Raw genomic sequence first — 1,652 nt, forward strand, 5'->3', positions numbered from 1 at the left:
ATGGAGCAAAACGCATATAAATAAAAGTTCCTTTAAGTCCTACACATGTTTCAAAATATATGTTAGCTCTCCTTCAAAGAAGTAAGAGCTGCTGGAATTCCACATATATTCATCTTCAGGGAATCAACATATAAAAGCAAGACAAATGCGAAGTGATGAGGTAACTTCCGAGCTAAGATGTTACATGGCCAAGTGACCGTTAGTTCCTTAGAAATTAAAGGAACTTTTATTTATATGCGTTTTGCTCCATTTATTCTTATTATTCATATCTTCTCAAAATGTATCACTTCAACTTGGTATCTCTACCTATAAAACGGCTGTGATATCCTGGTTTTTTGTGTAATTTTTGCTACCTATGGTAACTATTAACATATTTACATTGTCAAAGGTTTTTTAAAACTGAGATAATATTAATATATACAGAGAGAGAGAGAGAGAGAGAGAGGGAAGGAGATGGATAGATAGATAGATAGATATACACACACATGCACTCGCACATATACATACGCATATGCATATACATATATGTATACATATGCACTCACATATACCTAAATACATGCATACATACGTACACACACACACGCACGCACACATGCACGCACACACATACACACACACACGCGCACACACACACCAACTTTCAAAGGCGCCATTTTGTAGTTATCGCTTCTTTTTCCATTTCTATTTCCGATTTCATTCAAAGGCTACAGCGGTTTAAGTAACGCTAATGGAAAGGTAGATTACATAACTTTCCATGAATTGTCAAATACACTTCCAGAAAATAACGAAAATCATGGCGTTAAGAAGAACTTAACTGACGTAATGATAGTCAAAGACACGACCCACGTAACACCAGGTGAGGGTTTCTGTTGTGAAAATCGTTCAGTTTACATATTGCGTGCATGTATGTAGAAATACATTTTCATTTCCCATTTTAATTACTTGATTTGTTGTTGTATGTAAAAAGCCAGATTCTAAGAAGGAAACAAATCTATGTCACGTGTTCATTCTGAGAAAAGTCTTGCATATTTTTACTGTTCCGCTTACAAATTCTATTACTAACGTGCATGTTAGGAAAATTCTTTAAATTCTCTAAATCGTTTCAACTTTAAAGATGCGGTCACGCTGGGGCACAATCGTTAAAATAACAAGCCTATCCGGAGGAGAATCTTACCAGATCTTCCACGTGATAGGTGGGGATACTTACCACTAAACTAGCGAGCTAGTTGATTTCATGTTCTGAAAACCTTAGCTTTTCCATATTGTCTCTTGCACAATTACTAATATAATCAAGGGTGACATTTATCATTGGTATAAACGTGGATTTATAATCTGGGTATAAAATTGAGGACACGGAATCGTGCTTAGAAGATGATTTATATAACTGTAATTCAATGAGTCAGCCTTGTCACATAAGGAGAAATTGATTCTACGTCAGGCGTCTACGTGTCTTTGGAATTCTAACCAACATCGCACAGAAATGTTAATAGACAGCTTGACCAATTAACCAAACAGCTGGACAATCATCCAATAAGTCCATACATATACATACATCAATACACATACACACACGTGCACACATATATTTATGTATGTATATATAAATATATATATATATATATATATATATATATATATATATATATATA

The 1,652-nt window shown here is 34.4% G+C and overlaps 1 protein-coding gene across 2 annotated transcripts in view; it reads left to right on the forward strand.

Moving 5' to 3' along the window:
• The window catches only part of LOC106882842 (uncharacterized), a 19,433-nt gene that overhangs the window by 7,713 nt on the left and 10,068 nt on the right, over window positions 1-1,652 (forward strand). For both annotated transcript variants that reach the window (XM_014933643.2, XM_014933642.2), the window contains exon 3: window positions 707-859. In XM_014933643.2, the coding sequence (XP_014789129.1) occupies window positions 707-859 (153 nt within the window). The remainder of the gene's footprint in view (window positions 1-706; window positions 860-1,652) is intronic.

Source organism: Octopus bimaculoides, chromosome 1 (genome assembly GCF_001194135.2).
Source record: "Octopus bimaculoides isolate UCB-OBI-ISO-001 chromosome 1, ASM119413v2, whole genome shotgun sequence".
In the NCBI taxonomy this organism is placed as follows: domain Eukaryota; kingdom Metazoa; phylum Mollusca; class Cephalopoda; order Octopoda; family Octopodidae; genus Octopus; species Octopus bimaculoides.